The 20,951-nt window shown below is 35.2% G+C and overlaps 1 protein-coding gene across 1 annotated transcript in view; it reads right to left on the minus strand.

The window, feature by feature from the left end:
- Positions 1-1,310: 1,310 nt before the first annotated feature.
- The window catches only part of CMSS1 (cms1 ribosomal small subunit homolog), a 150,948-nt gene continuing 131,307 nt past the window's right edge, over positions 1,311-20,951 (minus strand). The window contains exons 2-10 of the mRNA XM_032219334.1: positions 15,594-15,688; positions 14,578-14,661; positions 12,328-12,457; positions 10,061-10,120; positions 6,871-6,973; positions 6,240-6,300; positions 5,187-5,274; positions 4,334-4,422; positions 1,311-1,534 (exon numbers count right to left, since the gene is read on the minus strand). Coding sequence (XP_032075225.1) covers positions 1,451-1,534; positions 4,334-4,422; positions 5,187-5,274; positions 6,240-6,300; positions 6,871-6,973; positions 10,061-10,120; positions 12,328-12,457; positions 14,578-14,661; positions 15,594-15,688 — 794 coding nt within the window. The 3' untranslated portion in view covers positions 1,311-1,450. The remainder of the gene's footprint in view (positions 1,535-4,333; positions 4,423-5,186; positions 5,275-6,239; positions 6,301-6,870; positions 6,974-10,060; positions 10,121-12,327; positions 12,458-14,577; positions 14,662-15,593; positions 15,689-20,951) is intronic.

The following is a 20,951-nucleotide window of genomic DNA, read 5'->3' on the forward strand; positions in this document are numbered from 1 at the left end:
CTCTCGCCCCCGTAGACCCCCTCTCCCATGGCCCCCATTCTTCCCGGCAGGCCACACACACCCTTCACTCTGGGGCGAGTCCGGGCCCCCATCCACTTCTGCTTCTGCACTCAGTGGAGGGGGCTCCAGGTCGCACCCCCAGACCTATCATGTTCACTCAACAAACATTCAAGGAAGGTCAAGCAGACCTCCCTTCTATGTTCATAAAAGCTTTTTGCATCAAATGTTACAACACCATGTAAGTAGATAGATGAGAAATGGAAATGTATAAATATAGTATACAGTATGTGTCAGATGAAAACGGCGTTCTTAAATTACAGCACCACTTTTTAGGTACTAATGCTAATTCCTACATATTGGCACAAACAACCTTCTTGCAAAATTCTTACATTTTTAATTCTTACAAGTTAATACTCTATCTCATAAATAAATTCTAAATGTGCAGAGTAGTCATTGCGACAGTTCAGAGAAGAATGAATGCATAGTCATGGGTGATTATTTTCTTAGAATGTACTTTCTTACCTTTGCATGTTTTTACCTCAGCATCAGAGATGGGTTGCTGCCGGTTTGGTCTGGTTTGGCTGAACTGGTAGTGGTGGCGGCGGGACGCTCCACCCACCGCTCGCGAGCATGAACGAACTGGTAGTAAACCAGTTAGTAACCCACCACTGCTCAGCATACTGTAGTCATTCTGTTTTTATATATGTTGCTATAATTAGGTAATGTCTATAACAATTTTAAATTTAACTTAAAATAAAATGCACAATGTGGGATGTTTATTCTATTAAAAAAAGCCTTGCATAACGTAAAGCAGGAAAAATATTTTTTTTAAAAAAACTGAATTCCTTTTTTAAGCTTGCTGATACTGGATAACTCAACCAAACTAACATTTTTCATTCTGTATCAAGTGTCTTCTAATTGCTAGGACATAATACAAGTACATACATACATATTCTTCCCAATGGAAAGGAGCATTACAAGAAATTATTCTTTGCTTTAAGGGTTTCATAGTGATTGAATTTTGAGGGAAACTGGATTACAACAACATTGTGAACGTGACAACAGATCTAGCATATTTTCCTATATGTGATAGGAATGTTTCTCTAGCACAATTTTTCAAGGCAAGCTATTTTTTATTGTGTTGCAGATGGAATGGGGACAGATTGCAGCTAGGATGGTTTGTCTTGTAGTAGACATATTATTTGAATCATGTTTTCTAATTATTTCAATTCATTTCTCTTAGGTATGGAATTTTAAAACAACTCTTAGGCCTTCCGTGATAGAAATTTGAAAAAAATGGAGTGGAGATCTTCACATAAAATACTGTTTTATTATAAAAGAATGGTGGATGACAAAAGGATCTGTCACACATCTTCAGCTTTGTGCACTTTTAAAGGCAGCTCAATACAGCAGAGGCCAACAGATGATAGAATGACTGTAGAAATAATCATTAAAAGAGTCCCAATTTCACGGAGCCATTTCTGCATAGCTTGATTAATTCCTTTTCTAGAAGTTCAATTGTTTCTTTTTTTATCTGAAAAAAAAATTATCAGCATTACAATTAATGCATTTTTTTACAAATTTAAGCATACAGAGCTAAAAACTTAGTTCTCCCATTTTAATATTTGCATAATAGCTCCTATAAATATTTAGATATGAAGTACTAAGCGTTAGTTATCATGAATAATAGATCAAACCTGAAGCTAATCATTTACTAATTAACTATTCTAAGCCAGTAGCTTAACTATACCATTATTTAAATTTCTCTGTAAAAATTCTTGAACTTGTTTGAAAAGAAAATTTAATATACTTGTTTGAAGTTTTAGAAAATCTTTTCTAATTCTAACGGGGTGAGTAACAATTATGCATTATCATGAAAGAATTTCTAGTGGAGTTACTGCTATACTTTGCTGCTCATTAAAAAGAATTTGGTGACAAAATAAGAAAGTGTCACCTGGGCCAGCTAAATGCTCTGTCCCAGGTTGTGTTTGTGAACTTGTTAGGTCTTGTCCCAGTGACAGGAGACAGAGTCTTGACGGGAAAAGATGGGTAAGTGAGGGCCTGGGTGGGGAAGATCCTTTGAAGTGATGTATCTTGGGAGGAAGTGCTACCACTGAAGAGGCAAGTCTGTATCTGAGTGTCCTCTTGGATTTATGGCTCCTAACAGAACAGAAAGGCAAGGAGACCATCAAAGTAGTGGTGGGATTCAAAAAAATTTACTACCAGTTATATGGGCGTGGCTTGGTGGGCATGGCGTGGCTTGGTGGGTGTGGTAGGGAAAGATACTGTAAAATCTCCATTCCCACTCCACTCCCCATTTCCTCCAGATCAGCTGGGACTCGGGAGGCAGAGAATAGAGGGGGGGGGAGGGCAGACAGAGGTGGTAACTACTCAAAGTTTCCGCTACCGGTTCTCCAGAACTGGTCAGAACCTGCTGAATACCACCTCTGCAGCAATCTGCCATTTGCAGCCCTACTTTTATGCAAGAACCTTTGTACTACAACTCATGCCCTTATCATTACTTCCTTAGATTACTATGATATGTGCCACAGCTGGCTTCATTTAAAGACCACTTGGAAGCTTTACTTGGTCTAATATGCAGCACTTCAGGTATCTAGTGGTGTTCACTAATGGAAGTCCATTTACTTGTGTGCCATGGACCCTGCATTGACTTTCTATAAGAGTCTGGGTACAATTTCAAGTATTGGTTTTACCTATAGAGTGTTCTTTATAACTTAGCATCAGTTTACATTCAGAATTAGCCCGACTGCTTTGAGGAATCTCAAATTTGGAAGAGCTCAGAGGTACTGCTTTTCTGAAGAATTCCAATCCTCTGAAATAGCCTCCCATTAAAGTTTCAACCTTGACAAAGGCTGTTTTGGAATTTGAGGAATGACACCTGGTTTTGGATTTTTTTTTAGATTGTTAGGATTTTATTACTTTTATTTTGCTGTGGATGGTTTCCATATTCCATAAAGCTGATGAGTTCTGTGAGATTGCAGTAAAGAATAAATGTAATAAATAAAGTCAGTGTAACTTTTTAAAAAAGAAAAACATTGAGAAAAAAGGAAAAGCCACAGTTATTGCTATAAAGACATATCTCTGCAGACACCAGCATCTTTTAAATAGATGTTTTATTAATTGCAGGAGCTAATACGTAAATTTCACATTTGAAAAAAGGCCACCAGGGGGCATATTCTCTCTTTAGTTTTTGACATTTTTTAGACCCTACTAGATAATTACCAATATTATAGGAAAAGAGTTTTATACATGTTTGTATATAAATGAGGGATTTTTCAATTTATTATTTATATTACTGTTCTTTAAAAATAATTAAATTTATGAAATTGTATTCATTAATTGCAATAATAATAATGTAACCTTTTTAGTTATCCTGCATGGAAACTTTATATTCAGATGTCTTGCTTTATCACTGAAGTTTATTTCATAAGTACAAGATTAGTTAGTGTAAGTTTTAAAGATTTTTTAAAACTCACTCTTTAGATAGAAGTTAGGATTTGAAAATCAGAAATCCTTTTCAGAAAATCAGCCAAAAATTTTCTAAATGATTTGTAGATCTCTTTTATGATCAGCTATGATCTACAATCTGTACAATTTGAGGAATAAGGAACTAAAGTATCACTATTCTTGATGAGTTCAGATCAGATAGTTCTTATATAGGCTTTCCCTCAAAATCTGGCCCCCTGCTTTTAATATCCTAGAGATCTTGTACAGACTTAATTTTTTTTGTAAATCACTTGTGGCTTGAGATCCTTATGTTGCAACACTATATTTATTTTGACTTTTTTTAAAAAATTAACTTTTTTATTAGTTAGATTTAATTTAAATTATGGTAATTTGATTGATTCTAGATAAAAACTTGCTATCTGCCAGAAGTTGTGAGAAGTGGGTTTGGTGCAAATGTTGATGACGATAAGTCAATTGATTATCAGTCAATGAACAACTGGCTGCAACTTTTGTTATGCAGACTATAAATGATAAATATAGGTTTGTGTTTCTATTATATATGAAATGGGCTTATAATCTGTAACATAAATTATAAACAAAGCAAATTTTTAGTTTGGAATGTATAAAATCCTACCTCCCTTCTCTTAAAAATCTATAGCAGGGGTGTCAAACTTGCAGCCCGCAAGCCAGATGCGTCACACGCTGGCCACTCCCACACCCAGTTTAGTGAAGGGGGGAAAAGTCACAATGTGTCATGTGACAATGCCGTGACGATGCAAGTTTGACAGCCCTGTCTAGAGTGTAAACTATAAAATGTCACCATCAGTACCCAACAAGCAACATGCACAGAGACAAAAGTTTGTACCTCTGGGATGTCAATTAATCTTCTTAATTTCTGATCCCTATGGTTCCAGTCTAAGATAAAATATTTCAAGGAAGTCAGCTTAAGGCCTTCTGAGGAGAAAGGAAAAGATGGCTATTGAGTATAGAACATCTGCATGCCAAAAAGATTCTTAGAGTTGTTTTGTTTCTGTTCAATTCCAAGGCAGGTAGCTTTTGCACATTTAGGCCTGTCCATCTCAGCTGTTTAAAGCAAAGATCCTGTTCAGCTTCTGAGTATGAAATCTTCCCATTTTGACACAAAAGGAGGAAAAGCCAGGACTTTTAGCCTTACGGAAGGCTAAAAAGGTGGAGGCCTGCAAAATTTTAGGGGGAGGAGTCTTCCATAGGACAGGGGTTACGACAGAAAAACCGTGCTTCCTGATTCCAATCAGAAGACAATATTTGAGGGAAGGGACATGGTAGATGTCCTGGTCCCACAGGTAGCCTGGCCATTCGTTATACAGGGCTTTAAAGGTGATGACCAGCATCTTGAATAGTATCTGGAAAGAAATTGGCACTCAGTGTAGCTTACGCAACAGAAACGTTAAACGAATAAACCTAGGGGTTCCATTACTGTATGCGCTGCTATATTCTGCACCAGTTAAAGTTTCTGGATGGTCTTCTAGAATGGCATTAAGTGAGACAATTGCACACACAAAAGGGACAGTGTCATGACACTGCTTTAATGAATTTACTTAACACGTTCTGTGCAGCAGCTTCTATACCCATTTTATTTCAGTAATTCTTAAGTTTTTAAATTTTTTCCTATGATTGGAATAGTTGAAAAATAATTATATTTCATTTTCAAATAACCAAGTTATGCTGTAACTTTCTACCTTGTTGTATTAGTGCTTTTATCCTTCCAGGTGTCCCAACTCCCACATGAATAACATCTTTTTCCAGCATTTGTATTTGTTCTTGTATCTATTTCAAGAAAACAGAAGGGGGAAAAGGTAGATCAGGAGACAAGAATTGTAATTATAACCATTTATTCTTTTCTCTAAAAGGCTCAAAGGTGTACTACATGACAATTCTATATAGAAATTCAACATAGTTACATGGAAAAACAATACAGCAAAATCTATAATTGAGCCAGATCTACTTTATGGGATGGCCCAATGGCTTGTCGACTTCTTTCAATGTAGTTGCTGATTTTTCATGTCTGAACGCAACTTGTTTCTCAGTTTCCCTGCTCCAAAGATCTTACACTATGCAGAATGTTGTACATACGTTGTCTTTTTTCAAATGTATGCTTCCTTGGCAAATGAAATATTATGTATTTTTTTAGAGCTTAGATGTTCTATGCCATTCATCAAGCAATTATGGTAATGCGTGCACTCCTTAAAAAAAGAAATAGGAGGGAAGGAAGGAAGGAAGACTATATACATATTGTCAGGTTCCAGTTTGGAAAACAAGGAATAAACAAACCAACACGTAATTTGTACATTGTATTGTTCTTCTTGACATACTGGCACGTTCTAACCATCACACAGTGAAACACCAGAGAGAATAGAATTCAGAGCTACTGCTGAGTACTCCCTTCCACCATTTAAGTGTTACCGTGGCTCCTCCCTATCCCCTTGGCATGCCCCCAACAGCTCCTGCAGGCTTAATTGGAATGTAGACTTGTCCCATGAACAGATGCTGAGATCAGCTCTGTTTGCAGTCTCCGAATCCAAACAACAGTTCAAGCTACCAGCTGGGAGTTAGGTGTCTGCCGCGACGGTAGAATAATCCCCTCCTGCGTGCAGGTACTCGGTCTCCCGTCAGGGCTCCCCCGAGTGAATGGCAGGCCGGACCGCCTGGCGTGGGGGGCTGACATATATTCTTGCACAAATATATATTTCTATTTAGATAAAATGATAGTACTTTCCTTTGACTGTATTTACCTTTAAATGTTTTGCAAATAATTTCATAACTCTCCCATCTCCTTTGAACGTTGCCATTGATCTAAGAAAGAACATACTGTTAATAAAAGAAAATTGAAAACATGAAAATGATGGAATTTTTGCACTAAAATTAGAACACCAAATTTATCCAAAAGAAAATGAAAATAGAAAAATATATATAATTCCATTCTGTAACTTGAGTGTCATACTTCTGGGGGGGTTTTTTCAGCCAGGAGGAAAAAGGAATATTTTTGTTCTGGATGCAAGAAGGTTGAGGTTCAGATCCTGAAGACTCATTCAAGTGGGAGCTAAGCCAAGACATCTTGCAGCTTTCAAGCTTTTCACACAGCCTACCGATAGCTAATCTCACCTGACTTGATTAAGATGCAATTGACTAGGATGCATTTATTATTTCATCCCATGAATTAATACTTTGCATATACAAATCATGTTTTATTTTTTAAAAATAGGCTGGGACTACACCAGTATGTTTCCCAAGTATTGTGAGACCAGGATTTAAAGAATGACCCCATCCTATTACCAATAGTGATTGAGAAAACTTGATTGTCCCTTCAGTTTGGTGGTTTTGGGTAAACCCTTAGAAAAGATTCTCCCCAATGGCAAACAATACCTGATGAGCTCCAGACACCGGAGAGCAGAGCTGCAAATTACCAGCATCACCACTGATGACTTCTCTGTGTGGTTTTTATGGAGCTTTGCCCATTTAGGACAGACTGAAACATGAAAAACAAAGATTCAATTAATGCAGTAATGTGACATATTAGAAAATAGTGAGGTAGTCTGCTAATGGAGCACAGCCTGGGTCTACACAAACTAACTAATGTCCTAAATAAAGGAATTACATAACAGCTTCTTTATTTTAAAAGTAGATATACAGGGTGCACCAAAAGCCAGAAACCATAGGCCAATCACAATGTTTTATTAACTTTATTAACGTTACTGTACTTAGGAATGTTCAAATATCTTGTATCAATCAAGTAGGGAAATATTTAGAAGAAATTGGTCACACATTTGAACATTTAACGTTATTTATATAACATGTTTATAAGGCCTGCCTGACTTTTGATATATTCTGTAATATCAAATGAAAGCGCATCCTAAATAATAGCTTACCTTACTCTTGAACACATAAAAGAAAAAAAGGAAAATACTAGTGAATTAAACAAGAAAACAACTAGCAAAGTTAAGTATACATATTAATAGATAAGTTAAATAAAGATAGATGATAAATAGAAGATAATATTCTATAATATATTATAGAATATTCTATACTATGCAATACAATCCCAACTCTTCGAATTCCCGTGGTTTACATTAAAAAGTGGCCAATGTGTAATCATGCAAATATTGTTAGGGTAGAACATAACATGAAGCCCACAGAGCAAAGCTATAACATTGTCACAAAATTTCTAGAAAATACAAACTCTTGCTTAATCCTGCTAATACCTTGGCTATAATCAGATTGTTCATTGCATAAACTATTGCCAAATAATGCCAACTTTCTTAAGAGTAATTTCACCAGGCTATTTGACATTAATATAACTGTCTAAATTTCTGTAAGCAGTTTACATTTTTTGTCACTGGGATGTGCCAAAAGAAGATAAAATACCCACGATACAAATTAAGTCAAACATATAATGTATAATAGCTTCCAACTGAAGACCTCTACAAATGTATTTGGATAAATCTGTTATTTAAATATGCAATAACTATTGTTAGGAATCTTTATTCTATTCTAACTTAGAGACATGAAATATAAAAATTGGAAGGAGTCTTAGAGAACATGTAGTCCCAGCCTGCAGTCCCAGCCTGCAGTCTTAAAGAGACATATCTTTCACAGGTAGTTCTCAACCCAGAAGTGCAATTGAGCCTGGTATCTAGATTGTTAAGTGAAGCAGTCATTAAATAAGATATCATGTGACTACCCGTGTGACTGCTTTGCTCAATGACTGTAATCCTGGCACTCCTGGATATGGTCATAAGTGATCATATAGGCCATTAAGTGAATAGAGTAAGGACTGCGAGGTGACTCAGGGGAATGGAATATACAATGCTCAGGAGCTGAAAATTCTCCCTGCCAAAATCCAAGCATTTTCAGAGATGTGCAGATGACCTGTGCTGGGCCTCCTAGGCTGTGATGGCGAACCTATGGCACGTGTGCCCAAAGTGGCACATGAAGCCATGTCTCTTGGCATGCACAGCCTTGCCTTTTTCTCTTCCGGGTATGCATGCGCATGTGACAATCAGCTGTCCTTCACATTCACAGCGGGCGTGCATGTGTGCTAGAACCAGGAAGTTCGGCTTTTCCGAAGTGTGGCGACATTTCCCCATGAACTTTTCAGCACTTTGTGCCAAAAAGGTTCGCCATCACTGTTCTAGGGCATCTCTCATCCACCTGGAGAACTCCATAGTGACTACTGTATCACACTGCCTCTTTGCTTTCTGCTTAGATTTTGGCATCCTCTTGTCTGATTGAGAATCAGGGACTTGTTGATTGAATTCAGCTCCCCTTCCATGCATGGAAGGCACCTGAATTCTTTCAGTGGGGTGGAGAAACAGAGCTGAAATTGTTAGCATGTGGGCTGTTTCTCCACCTCGCTGAAAGAATTCAACTCACCTCCATGTGTGGAAGGGAACTTTTGCAGAGTGCAGAAATGGAGCTCAAACCATAAGGATAAAAGTTCCATTTCTGCACCCTGCAGGAAGAGAAGATGTCGTTTCTCCTCTGCATGTGGAAGGTTGCAGAAATAGTACTCAAAATTATCAGGAACTTAGCTCTGTTTCTCCAGCCAACTGAAGCCACAATAGATAATTATTGTTGCTTATTTGCTGTAACTAAAAACTTGGATGACATTTTCAGGCTTCCTCATTGACATTCTGAGGAGCTGACAGAGAAAATTGCAAATGGGAAGCACATGATTGTGGGCACTTAACAGATTGCCAAGCACCCAGATCGTGATCACATGACTAAAAGAGAGTGCCAGCACAATGGTTTACAACAGCCATAAGTGTTCTATGGTCTTGGAAAGGTTCCATAAAGCACGTTTCCAATATGTCGTAAACTTCAGACTAGCTTTTTTCTAAAATGATACTTGCAATATAATCAACCTACGCCCCAAGCATTATTTAGTCAATAATGTTGCTAAAATGGCATCCCACTAACTTAATCAGTCTCAAAGATTTACCTCCAATATCATATAAACCAAATAGGTTTATATTATTATATTATTTCTTCTGCAAAAAAGAAGAATGGACAAGAATTTGAAGGCATGATGTGGCTGAGAGTTACATAAGTCCCAAAGATCATCCATTTTATCATAAGAGCTTCTGTCTTGGACTCATCAGATTAAATGGAGACTGTTAAGTAAGGTAGTATTTTTTTCTTTTCATTGTTGTTTTTATCATAATATTTACTATAAGCTCTCATGGATAATATTTGTTAGTATAACTGAAAATAAAGCAACAACAATGAAACTTGAAATGTGTTTCAAAATTAAACATATTTAAGTCCATTTTTCAATTAAGCTTTAACAGAGGGATTATTAAAATTGTTCTCTCTATTTGGTTTTTGATGCTCAGCATTCAATTATATCCAATCTACATTATAAATATAGCATATGAAACTAGAAGCTACATTGTTCAATATGACAGAATAATACTTTATACTATAAAGTAAGCATTTTCTGAAAAAGCATAATATAAGCACACAATTAACATACATGTATATATTATGTCAAATTATTTTAAGCCTTTTAAGAAAAGAATGACATAGAATGACTTCTGACTAAATTATTACTTACTTTCTTTCAGGTAGGAAGAAAAGCTGTGGGTGAGGTCATTGGCAGGGAGGAAACAGGAATCTGAAACCATAATAGACAACTATTGTTGCTTAATGCTACAGCTAAGACCTTGGATTAAATTTTCAGGAAGCTGCATTGTTGTAAGCCAGGCAAAATGCTCTTTCAGAAAGCAGAATTTTGCAAGCATCCAAAATTAATAACAAAAAGCTTTATAGTGGATTAACCAAATGATGGGAACAATATCGAACCCAATTTAAATTCTTTTCAAAGTTATCTCTCCATTATCCTTAAAGATATTTTTTTACTGAAATGGATGTATTTGTGATGAGATACTTTGTAGCTTTCTCATTTAAAACCAGGGTTAACCATTATGACAAAATAGAATGTGCAAACTGTTAAGTCACTAGCCCAACCCAGAACACCAAATCCAAGGTAGATTTCAGACTATCATCAGCCCACAGCAACAGTATTGCTATCTTGCTTCTCTTAATGGGATTTCTTTAGTGATTAAAAACAGTCCAAATACAAAAACCACACATACATAGGATAAATATAAATAAAAGATGTAAACTTCCTTCTCCAATATCCATGAACAGGGCAGGGAAACTATATAATAAAACTTTACATGGAATCATTCTTAAATATTTCCAACAGCTTGTTATGTAATTTTGAGAATTATTTAGTGATACCAAAACCTTTTCTCATTTTCAATCAGGCAGTTCTGTGATTTATAAAGTATTTTGTTAAGTAAATAAAACAGGTATTCACAAAGTGTTCTTCATCTACATTCCAGGACAATTTATTTAAAAACAGAATAAAAATATAAATCCATGACATATATAGCAAGTCAGCATGGATAATAATAATGAATTATACAAATATAAGGAGATCACAATCTTCTACCATAATTCTCTTGATATTCATATCTTTTTTTCATGTAGAGCCAGATTTAATATTCTCCCCTCCGCAGTCCACCAGATCAGGCATAAAAGAACACCAATAGCAGAACGGCTATGTATATGTGGTAAAGGAGAAGTGGAAGATATCTCACATGTTTTATTGTACGGTGAGCTATACAGAGTTTATAGGTCAGCATATATTCTCCCCTTACTAGAGAGATTGCCAGGGAGGGCATACAATTTTTATGTAGGCTTTCTCCTCTAGCACTCAAACCCGTCTACAATGCATGCAGTGGCAAAATTCTATGTTGCTGCAATGTCCACAAGAAAAAAATTGGTTACAGAATTATAGCTGTCAACTTATACCAATTTTTTGGAGATATCTCTAAGAAATTTTGGAATATTATATTTACTCACATACTTATTGGCTTTTCACCCACATAAATTAGGGAGTGACCCAACAGTTTGAGAACATGTATTTTTTTAACAGGGATGTTATTATCCACTATTAATGTCAGCACTATTTTTTAAAAATATATTGTAAAAAGTGATGTCTATTGCTGGTCTATGACCGTAATAAAAATATATTCTATTCTATTCTATTCTTTATTCATATAGAAATACAAGTGAATCTTTCTTTCATTGATTATTACTATAAAATAATATCTTATTCAAAGATTTCTCACACTATAGGGTACTAAAAAAAGGCTAATAGAAATCAGGTATTGATTCTGTATAGCAATATAATAAGGCAATTGATTACAGGACACTGATTAAGACATTGTGTTACAGGGCATTAAGGTGCAAAACGATGGCACAAGTTAGCTGCATATCTTCTAGTTACAAAATAATTCTACTTTGCTTTGCTAATTTAAATTTTATCATATGCCTCAGTTAAGTGATTCTAAAACTTTGATCAATTAAATCAATTAGATCAATTAAAAATATCTGAGTTATCAATTAAAAAGCCGTTGTTTATATTTATATAGAAGTTTTTTTAAAATTTGAAGTCCCGGCTGCAAGCCATATAATAGTGAAAGTTTGTAGTATGAGTACGACTGCTTGTCTCCCTAAGAATCCTATATAAGTGACCGGTACAATTTTATGGTTATGCTGATGATAAATGTTCTGTCAAAACCACATGGACATCATATCTCCATGTCCATATGGAGTTATTAGTTCACACAAACATCACATCTGAAACTGAAAAGTCTGGGAGTTATCAGCGGTATGTTTATTTGTTTTTGTCAAACAATACTCAGAAATCATACACAAATAATACTTCATAAAAAAAACAGATGTTGTTACAAACTGTTTTTTAAAAAAATAATATCCTGAGTAGTACTGCACTGATACTCTCCTTATTACCTGGCAGTTTCAATTCTTCTAGTTCAATCACAGAACGTTTAGCTCCAAAATGTTCATTGAGCATTTTTTGTACATCTGCTGGGACACCTGGCTTTGGTACAGTTTCTGTGAGAAGATCAGAAATTTTCTTCTAAAAAAGGAAGGGAAAAAATAGGCATAATCCATATGGTGTGGAGCTAATAAATACATTGCAATTTTTTTTCATTTGCTCTAAACTAGTCAAGTATAGCCATTTATATCCTAATACATGAACAATGTTATAGCTTACAACAACAAAAATAGATTCACTCTTGACAAAATAACATGAATGACCTAATAAAAAACGAAACATAAACAATGCATATCTTCATGAATAGTCTGAAGAATGTGCAGCTTTCCCCTTTTCTTTCATTCACACAAATAAATGTTTTCTGAATTGCTTACCATGTTTCTGTTACCAGCCTTCCCGATTCTGCCATTATGCAGATGTGGGAAAGTGCCTACTGGGAAAAATAATTATTTCCAGAAACCATAGTGGGAACTCCCTAAGAGTGTCAGGTGCTTCACAGCTGCAAAGTGCCTAGAGAAAAGCAGCTTTTAAAATTTTGTTAATGTAGACTTATAATAAAGTAGAAGTAGCTTGACTGGTCTGTTTTCTGTATTATATATCTGGGAAGGTTGACATCAATTTTGCAAGTTTTAAAATACAAAACGCCCCTTGTATCCTTTATGACTTGAGAAGTCCCTTCTGAGCTTCTTTCTCCAGCTATTATATCCACTCTTACCTGATGGTTCTCTAGGCAGCATCTCTTCACCCCCTTTCTCAAATCTTTCTCATATACCATGGATCGCTACTATCACTTGTGCGTCAATGAGAATGTTTAGGGACTGCTTCACAGATAACAGGATTGAGACTCTTGTTGGTTCTAGAAGTTGGATCTTCTAGAACAGTTGGGATTATTGCTTCTGCGCGGCTCTCCCTGCATCAGCTGCTGGATTCTCCCCGCATCAGCTGCTGGATTCTATTCCCAGGCTGAGGTTGTTGATCTTTGGGGACTATAACCTGCCACCTACTGAAGTGGTTCTGGAATCCATTGTATTCATGGCAACCATGGACTTTTTCAAAATAATAGAGGACCCAATGTATACCTGGTGTATGTGTGTGTCACACATTAGATATGGTTTTTGCCTCAGGGCAGTTATAGCGCAATCTAGCATTGGAGACATTACCATCAGTCCATTACCATGAAGAGATCAGTCTTGAGTTGTCCTCTGGCTCACCTAGATCACGCAACATACAGGGAGCCATGGTCTGTTAGAGTGGCCTACGTAGACAACTAATGAACCCTACTGAATTCCATAGGGCATGTGGATTTTGCCTGAAGTTCTGTCTAGTTAAAGCTTTGGTTGCAGCCTGAATAGGCAAGTGACTGAGGCATTGAGCACCACTGAAGAAAGACAAAGTCTGAATCTGACCAAACATTAGACATATTAGGGCCTACCTCATAACGATAAGGGTGACAAAATATATTTGGCTGGGCAACACGTATTTGCCCTAAATGACTATTCTATGCTTTTTAATATTTAGTCTTCTTAAATTACCAGGAGGAGGAAGATTTGTTGGGATATATTCACTTCCTTGAGTTATTTGTAAAAATAATCAAGGTGAATATAAATAAATAATTGCAAGGCAAAATATTCCTACAATATTGTCTCTGCTTCCCATCATGCTTTTGGTCAAATGAAGCTTTGATACATCACTTTTTAGCAAGGGGAGGAGGTGCACATTAGATTTCCATCCATTGAGTCATGTTATGGTCAGTAGTGCAACCAATTTCCAAGTATGCAAATTAGGAAGTCTAATCTAGAGACCTCATTTTAAACCAACACAATGTTGTCTGTATCCTACCACCTGGGAATACATGTAGTGATAAATATATCAGCCATCCTTGAGATGCTTTTTACTAAGAATGGCAAAATATGACTAATATAAAAATAATATATTTGTTTTTATATTAGATACACAAATTTACATATAGATTACATTCTAAATTCAGTTACATTTAGAACAGGATTTTTGGATAGAGTATTTTAGATTAGATTACAATTGTATTTTTCCTTGAACTGGAGGAAGAATAAAAAGTGACAGAAAAAATATAAATTATATTGAGACTAGTTAATATATCATTTATTATTTTAAACAATTATTATTATGAAATAAAAAATCTGTATAATTTTAAATATTCATTCAAAATATTAATGAAGAATTACCTTTCTTTTTCTCTTTGGCTTCATTTCAATTTCTTTTTCATCCTTAGATTTCGCTTTCTCAACATTGAGGAAGCATTCTGTAGCCTGGAAGAAAGAAAAAATGAAAATTATGAGCTGGCACTTGGAAGAACTTTAAAATACAAAAATAATGATATGGCTTGTACATGGCAGCCAAGACTTTACAGGAAATGAGAATTTTTGAAATCTTGTTATTTTTCTATTAAGATCAACAGAACAGCAGAAACTATTCCATTATAATATAAATGAAAAAAGGGAAGCAGGCAGATAAAAAAATTGGACAAAAACAGTATTATATATTTTATGACTGAATAAAATCAGTTAAGAGGAAGTTTTAAATATTACACTTAAAAAATCTGAAAGGGATATTTTAATGGCATAAAGGTCTTAATTTTTTGTTGATCTTGATCTCTATCCTAAAAGAGAAATGGTTTTAATATGGATCTTGAATTTTGCCTACTGTCTTGCCTATTGTATAACTTAACCGTAATGCAAAGTTGATATTTGTATTATAATGGCATAATTATTTCCCAAATATTAGAGCTCATAATAAGGTAGATCTCTTTTCTGCATTTATCAATGGTCATTTGAGCAAGATGGTCAGATAATCTTTTATGCACTGAAAAAGTCTTGAAAGTGAACTGGGAGTTCGCAGGTCTTGTCCTTCCTTCAAATATACTTTGCAAAGATACGGTCCATGTTCATGTATTCAGCAAGAATGAGAAGCGACTATATGCCTGGACATTTTCCATATGGAAACAGATACTTAGTTGAATGATGCATAAATATTTAAGAGTCCTTGCTCCATGTTTGGCAGAGGTAATGGGTTACTTGCTGCATTGGTCTTCTTATGTAACTCTAACATACCCCTTGAACCTTAAACTGAGATATTCAGGCATTTCAATAGTATACTTTTCATTCAGAGAACAATGACTTGATTAAATGTTTTTTATTGTGCACTAGATTGCCGTCTATTAGTGAAAATAAAATCAACCAACCTTTTTTCTTTTCTTCGAAGAAACAAGAGTTGAACTTGAAGTCTGCTGAACTGTTTCACTTGTATTAGCACATTCTTCCTCATTATCTGAAAGGGCTAAAGATAAAAGCATATTTCAAAACTGGTTCAACGGGTTCATTCTATTGTTCTCTTATCAAACTTTGAGTTCATTAAACTTGGCAACTTGATTAGGTAATTATTAATATGGAAGAAAAACAGACTACTAAGACTGTTAAAAGACAGCACTTTTAACAAATTTTATTGAAGTATTCTCTGAATAAATAAAAATGGAAATGTTTACAAGAGAAGAAAAACTTTTGAAAAATAAGCCAATAATGCTTGACACAATACTTAATCGTTTCAAGATTCACTGAATGTTGACCACAAAGGAATGGGAACAGATAGAGAAAAAAAAATGAAAGGATATGGGAGATGGAGTACAATTATGTGATCACAAGATGCTATAACCACGTGGGCCGGTTTCTAAGTGCCTAAAATGCAGTCACGTAGCCTGGGGTTGGTGTAGCAATTAACAATGGTGTAGTTTGCAGGCCATAAAGCACCTTTTTCTAAGGCTGTCTTAACTCCGTCCAGTGTTAAACAATTGAACATAAGTTGAGGACTACCTGTAAAAAGGACTGCAAAATATTTACAAAATATAAGTCATAAATAAAAAGGAAGGTTGTGTTTATATTTTTTTAAAACTATTCTCTTTTTTTCCAATTGCCCAGATAGAGACATTTGTTTTAAATCACCTTGGAAACAATACATTATGGCAGCTGTCTTCTTTGCTGACTTGCTTATATTCTTTAGTAAAGGTTCCCCTCGCACATATGTGCTAGTCGTTCCCGACTCTAGGGGGCAGTGCTCATCTCCATTTCAAAGCCGAAGAGCCAGCTTTGTCCGAAAACGTCTTCATGGTCATGTGGCCGGCGTGACTAAATGCCAAAGGCTCTTGGGACGCTGTTACCTTCCCAACAAAGGTGGTTCCTATTTTTCTACTTGCATTTTTTTAACATGCTCTCCAATTGCTAGGTTGGCAGAAGCCTGGACAAATAACAGGAGATCACTCTGTTATGCGGCACTAGGGATTTGAACTGCCGACCTTTCTGATCGACAAGCTCAGCATCTTAGCCACTGAGCCACTATGTCCCCTTTTATATTCAGTGCACTATTGCAAATAATAAAATTAATCCTAATTCATTAGAATCTAATATCCTACAGATTTTCAATAGATTGCAGTATTCTTTCCCAAGCACTGAAAGACATTTGCACTGCTCTGTTCATATGCTGAGTCAACTACTAACCAAAATAGCTATTGCATACTGTAACCGAGGAAACATCCATAGCTTGTAGCTTGCCAAGAAAATCTAACTGCTAACTTTAACATGTCTTCATAGATCCTGACTTGGCAGGACCAGAAAATGGAAAGGGACACACATCCAAAGCCAAATAATAAATAGTCTCTCCTCCTATATACACTTGTACATACTTGCTCAAGAACTCTGAAAGGAGATGAATAACTTTTATGACAGAATTTTAAGAACAATGCACCACCTGTCAATTGCTTATCTTCCCACCAGGCAGGAAAGCACATAAAATAAGCTCTACTCTTTCATCCTGGAAATGCCACAATTGCTCAGACAAGCAAGAGGTCCCTTAAAGGTAAAGTAAAAGTTTCTGCTGTCCAGCTGTGACTGACTCCGGAGGCAGCGTTCATCTCTGTTTCTTAGCCAAGGAAGCCAGCATTGTCTGAAGACACTTCCATGGTCATGCGGCCAGAATAACTATACACCAAGTGCACAGATTGCTGATACCTTCCCACTGAAGTGGTATCTATTTTTCTACTCACATTTTAACGCTTTCAAACTGATAAACTGGCAGGAACTGTGGCAGGTAATGGGAGCTCACCCCATCACATGGCACATAGATCTCAAACCCAAGCTATAAGCTTTCAGGTTAACAAGCTCAGGGTGTTTAACTATTAAGTCTTAGTAATATGTAAATATCGTTGGTGAAAATGACCACTACTACTGAACCATTACAATACACTTAAGTCTCATTTAAGAACAAATCTCTGGTCTAAATTTCCAATTTTAATTAATTAGTAGGAAATCCCAATTGGTTATAGTGATTTAATAAAACATAGCAGCCTCCAACATTGGCTTTCAATCTAATACTGCATATGTGACACAACAGAGAAATAATACTCAATGAATATGATGAAGTAGCTTGTACTTTGGCAGAAATGAGAATATAACAGACCATTAATATGACTTTTAATAAATTGTAGTTACCTATTGCCCTAGTTACTAGAATTATTGTTCTGCCTGCTTCACCTTGGAATTCAGGATTGCAGGTAGTTTCACAATTTAAACACTGATCAATATGACATCCTGTGCTGGCAAGAAAAGACCTTGGAAACATACATATGCACACACATACCCTATTTCATTTGTTTATAGTAAACACAGTGTACCCTATCTTTTTCAGGACCATAAAATCATCTTATATATCTGAATATGTATAGTACTCTATTCTGAGTTGCCCAACTGATGATTGTAGATTATCAATGATTATCCTTATACCCGAACATTATATACATATCACACACACACCATAAATTTTTATTTACAATGCTAATGCTTCAAATTATGTTACCTAAGGGTACTACAAAAAAGGTCATTCAATCTTTAATTGATTTACATACACATATATAATTTCAAAACTCATAGATTCATTTCCTTTCTTTCCCATGTTAATTAACAACTTTGTTACATTCTTGTAAAACTAATACTTTTAAAAAAAACACCATTCAATCATATATTCTAATGCTATTCTTATACTTTTGCTATTCTGATACTATAAGCAAGAAAATATATCAAAGCCAAAACTGTTTTGAGGTACAAAACCAATTTTGATAAAGAGACAAAAATTCTAAAATTGAAACAAATTAATAAACTACTTTTCCAATTTCTATATTGCTGTAAAGTATTTGATTATGGAATTTTAAGTTGTTATTTGTTATTCAAACTAGCTCCCAAAAGATAAATCAGTACAATACACAACCCTGGTGGTACAGTGGTTAAAGTGCCGTTCTCTGTTCACAGCCAGGAGTTTGATCTGATGGGCCTCAAGATTGACTCAGCCTTCCATCCTTCAAAGATTGGTAAAATGAGGGTCCAGCTTGTTGGGGACAATGCAAATAATAATGCTTCTACAATATAAACTGCATTGTAAAGTGCTATGGGGTGGTATATAAGCCTAAATTCTATTTTTATTGCCATCTGTAATGTAAGGATTATTCACAGATAACACAACAATGAAACAGATGAGTAATCTTACTAGCATTTTTTGTTTAAGATATTGCAATGTCTCTGCCATTTCTCAATGGAATAATATATCTTTTTCTTAAAGTTGTCATATCCTACCTACCAAATCTTCCTTCTCTTTATTCAACAGCAGATGTTTTGTCTCCTAAATATAATTTGCTTTGCAAGTTCAGTCAAGTTTCTTCTCCATTTTTAATTGCTACAATTCTCAGTTAATTCCAAATGGCATCTCATCAGCTCAGAAATGTTGCAAATTAACATGATTGTTGTTAAAGGAGAACATTTTACAAACAGATGCCAACTACTCTAAATTTAATATTTCCTAGTTACACTAAAAACTGGATGGAAAAATACTCAGGAGCAGCTGAAATTTCAAAGGAGCAGAGACTGATTAAGTCTGTCTACATAGCCTGAATTCCATCTTAAATCTCACATGCACTGCAGACTTTTGGGCTCCCCATGTCAGCAATTTTTCCCCTTTCCAGTCTAGTTCTACTTAATCAGCAGCCTACAAAAAAGTATGGAAGAAGCAGAATGTTTGTTCATTTACTTTGTGTCTTTTTTGTATATTTACAGTTATACTCAATAATTTGGGAATTTTTTCTCTTATTGGACCACCATTGTTACTTATGCTGCATCATTTTCTATTTTAAATAGCAAGCAATTTGCTATTATTAATACATAGCTTTTTTAAAAAAAATACTCTGTACTTAATCAGTTAAAGAAATGTTGAGAAACTAAAATTTTAAACTTACCTAAACCCACTTTGTAGTTTTCCCCAGTTTATGCCTGACATATTAAACTACAGTTCCAGAATTCTCGGTTGATATGATTGGTGCTGTGCTTCTGTGGACTTATATTTCCAAAATGTATCCTATACCTGAAACTGAATTCTGGGAACTAATAGTGTAGTTCCAAAACACACCCCTATTAAGTCAAATCACATTGTTCAAATGATCTTTCTAAAAAATGATGTTCTCCTTTCAAATCCTTTAAACAATGCGGTCATAGTTTCTCAATGAGTCATTTTTTAACAGATAGGGCATTTATTGTCAACAAATGCAGCACAATATTTTATAAACTGTAGTACAAATTTGCTTATTGTTACTACGTAAAATGCCTGGCATACTCCAGTTGGAAAGCTTTTTCTTCTATCCAGGCTTAATAAAGCTACAGAACCAAAAGAGGAGGAAAGCTAAAGACAATAATCCTTCAAGCATCTCTGTATTGGAAACGACACACAGAGATAAAAATGTCACAGGATGCAATTGTAACATGGAGAGTGCTCATACCTATATTTACTTGCAGCAAGCAAACGTTTACAGCTTGCATTTTGTTCTATTCCTGCTGCAAAGAATGACAGGAGAAGAGGTCAGCTTTCCAGCAAAGTTGCTTCTCTCAAGTACTTGAAGAGCAAAGCAGGGAAAAGGGTTGGTTTATATTTAGAGTTTCATTTAAATTAGTTCCAGGATTTATGTATCTCTTCCTTAAAGTGCTATCTTAGATCCTTGAATTTAACACTACTGCATCTATGGCTCAAAATACAAATGGGGAATGAAGCATTTCGTAACAAGCTGCTCTCGAGTATTTGAAATAGGTGTTCTTGGGTGCTCATAAAGGAAAAAAAACATTAAAGTTTACATCTATAAAGACAAAAGACTCCCTTTTGGCTCACCAGGATTTAAATATGCAGAAAAAGAAATTACCCAGAAGGCTGTCTTCTTAAAAATGGTAAGCTTTTATATTCCTATATGATACCATTCTGATAACCCTATAGAACCATTCTAGATTAACATTAACATGAATTATGTTAAAGGAAACTATATAATTATAATTCAAATACAATTTTTAGTTATTAAAAGAATGTTTAATTTCCATTCTTTTATTAATAAAGATAGACAACCCTAACACGGACCAAACCTGTATGAAGTTTTGAAGGACACAATCTCTGTTTTCAGGTTTCCAGGAACAAATTATTAATAGGGACATTTAGAGTACACTTTCTAAGATAAAAAGAAAATAAAAGA

The sequence above is a fragment of the Thamnophis elegans genome, chromosome 6 (genome assembly GCF_009769535.1).
Source record: "Thamnophis elegans isolate rThaEle1 chromosome 6, rThaEle1.pri, whole genome shotgun sequence".
Taxonomy (NCBI): Eukaryota; Metazoa; Chordata; class Lepidosauria; order Squamata; family Colubridae; genus Thamnophis; species Thamnophis elegans.